At 45.6% G+C, this 1,070-nt stretch overlaps 1 protein-coding gene across 3 annotated transcripts in view; it reads left to right on the forward strand.

The window, feature by feature from the left end:
• The first annotated feature begins 680 nt into the window (after positions 1-680).
• The window catches only part of OAT (ornithine aminotransferase), a 12,997-nt gene continuing 12,607 nt past the window's right edge, over positions 681-1,070 (forward strand). The window contains exon 1 of one of the 3 annotated variants that reach the window (XM_008054652.2): positions 681-772. Coding sequence is in view for 1 of the 3 variants with exons in the window: in XM_021710696.1 (XP_021566371.1) it covers positions 864-870 (7 nt within the window). In the remaining 2 variants the exon portion in view is untranslated. Of the gene's footprint in view, positions 871-1,070 lie in introns of all 3 variants that reach the window. The other 2 variants (XM_021710696.1, XM_021710697.1) reach the window with 2 other exon arrangements.

Here is a 1,070-nt window from a genome sequence, read left to right on the forward strand (position 1 = left end):
CGAGCCCGGTTGTGTGTCTACCTTTCTTAATCTAACATTCTTTTATTTATTTATTTTTTTTTTTGAGTTGGAGTCTCACTCTGTCACCCAAGCTGGAGTGCAGTGGCTGCTCCCAGCCACTGCAGCCTCGACCTGCTGGGCTCAGGCAGTCTTTCCGCCTTAGCCTTCCAAGTAACTGGCACTACAGGCGTGTGCTACTATGCCTGGCTTATTTTTATTTATTTATTGTAGAGATGAAGTCTCACCAAGTTGCCCAGGCTGGTCTCCATCCCCCTGAGCTCAGGCAATCCTCTCTCCTCAGCCTCCCAAAGTGCTGGAATTTACAGGCTTGAGCCACTGTGCCCAGTCTCTCTCTTTTTTTTTTTTTGAGTCAGAGTCTCACTCTGTCACTCAGGCTGGAGTGCAGTGGCATGCCCACGGCCACCTCAGCCTCCAAGTACCTGGGATTATAGGTATGAGCCACCACACTTGGCCCGGAGTATTTCTTTACAATAAAAGAACTGTAGTTCCAGTTACTTGGAAGGCTAAGGTGGAAGGACTGCCTGAGCTCAGCAGGTCGAGACTGTGGTGACCGTGAGTGTGCCATTGCACTTCAGCCTGGGCCACAGAGTGGGACTCCAACTCAAAAAAAAAAAAAAAAAGTAAAAAAAATGTACCTCTACATACAATTCTTCATTTTATCTCAGGAGATATTGGACTCTCTGAAGACTGTCCCACCATCTTGGGCTAACAATCTGCATTCTAGTCTGAACCGTGGGAGGAAAAATAGTTGGTGAGTCTTTTTTGGCAAACCAGAGTACTGGATTTTGTTTAGTAATTCGAATTCCTGACCATACTGGCTTTACTGGGTAGTGTCAAGTTGAATGGGAAGTAAGCCAAGCTCCAAGTATTATATTTGCTAATTTGGCAGCTAAAATCAAGAGTGCTGTAAGATTATGCATGGTTTGACTTGTCATTGATAGAGTTCTGTTGAAACATGATTAACTAATCCTTTAAAAAATAAGTACATGCCGGGCTCGGTGGCTCAGCCTGTAATCCCGCGCCTTTGGGAGGCTGAGGTGAGTGGATTG

This window comes from Carlito syrichta, unplaced genomic scaffold (genome assembly GCF_000164805.1).
Source record: "Carlito syrichta isolate Samal-C Ts95f unplaced genomic scaffold, Tarsius_syrichta-2.0.1 Scaffold297348, whole genome shotgun sequence".
Lineage (NCBI taxonomy): Eukaryota > Metazoa > Chordata > Mammalia > Primates > Tarsiidae > Carlito > Carlito syrichta.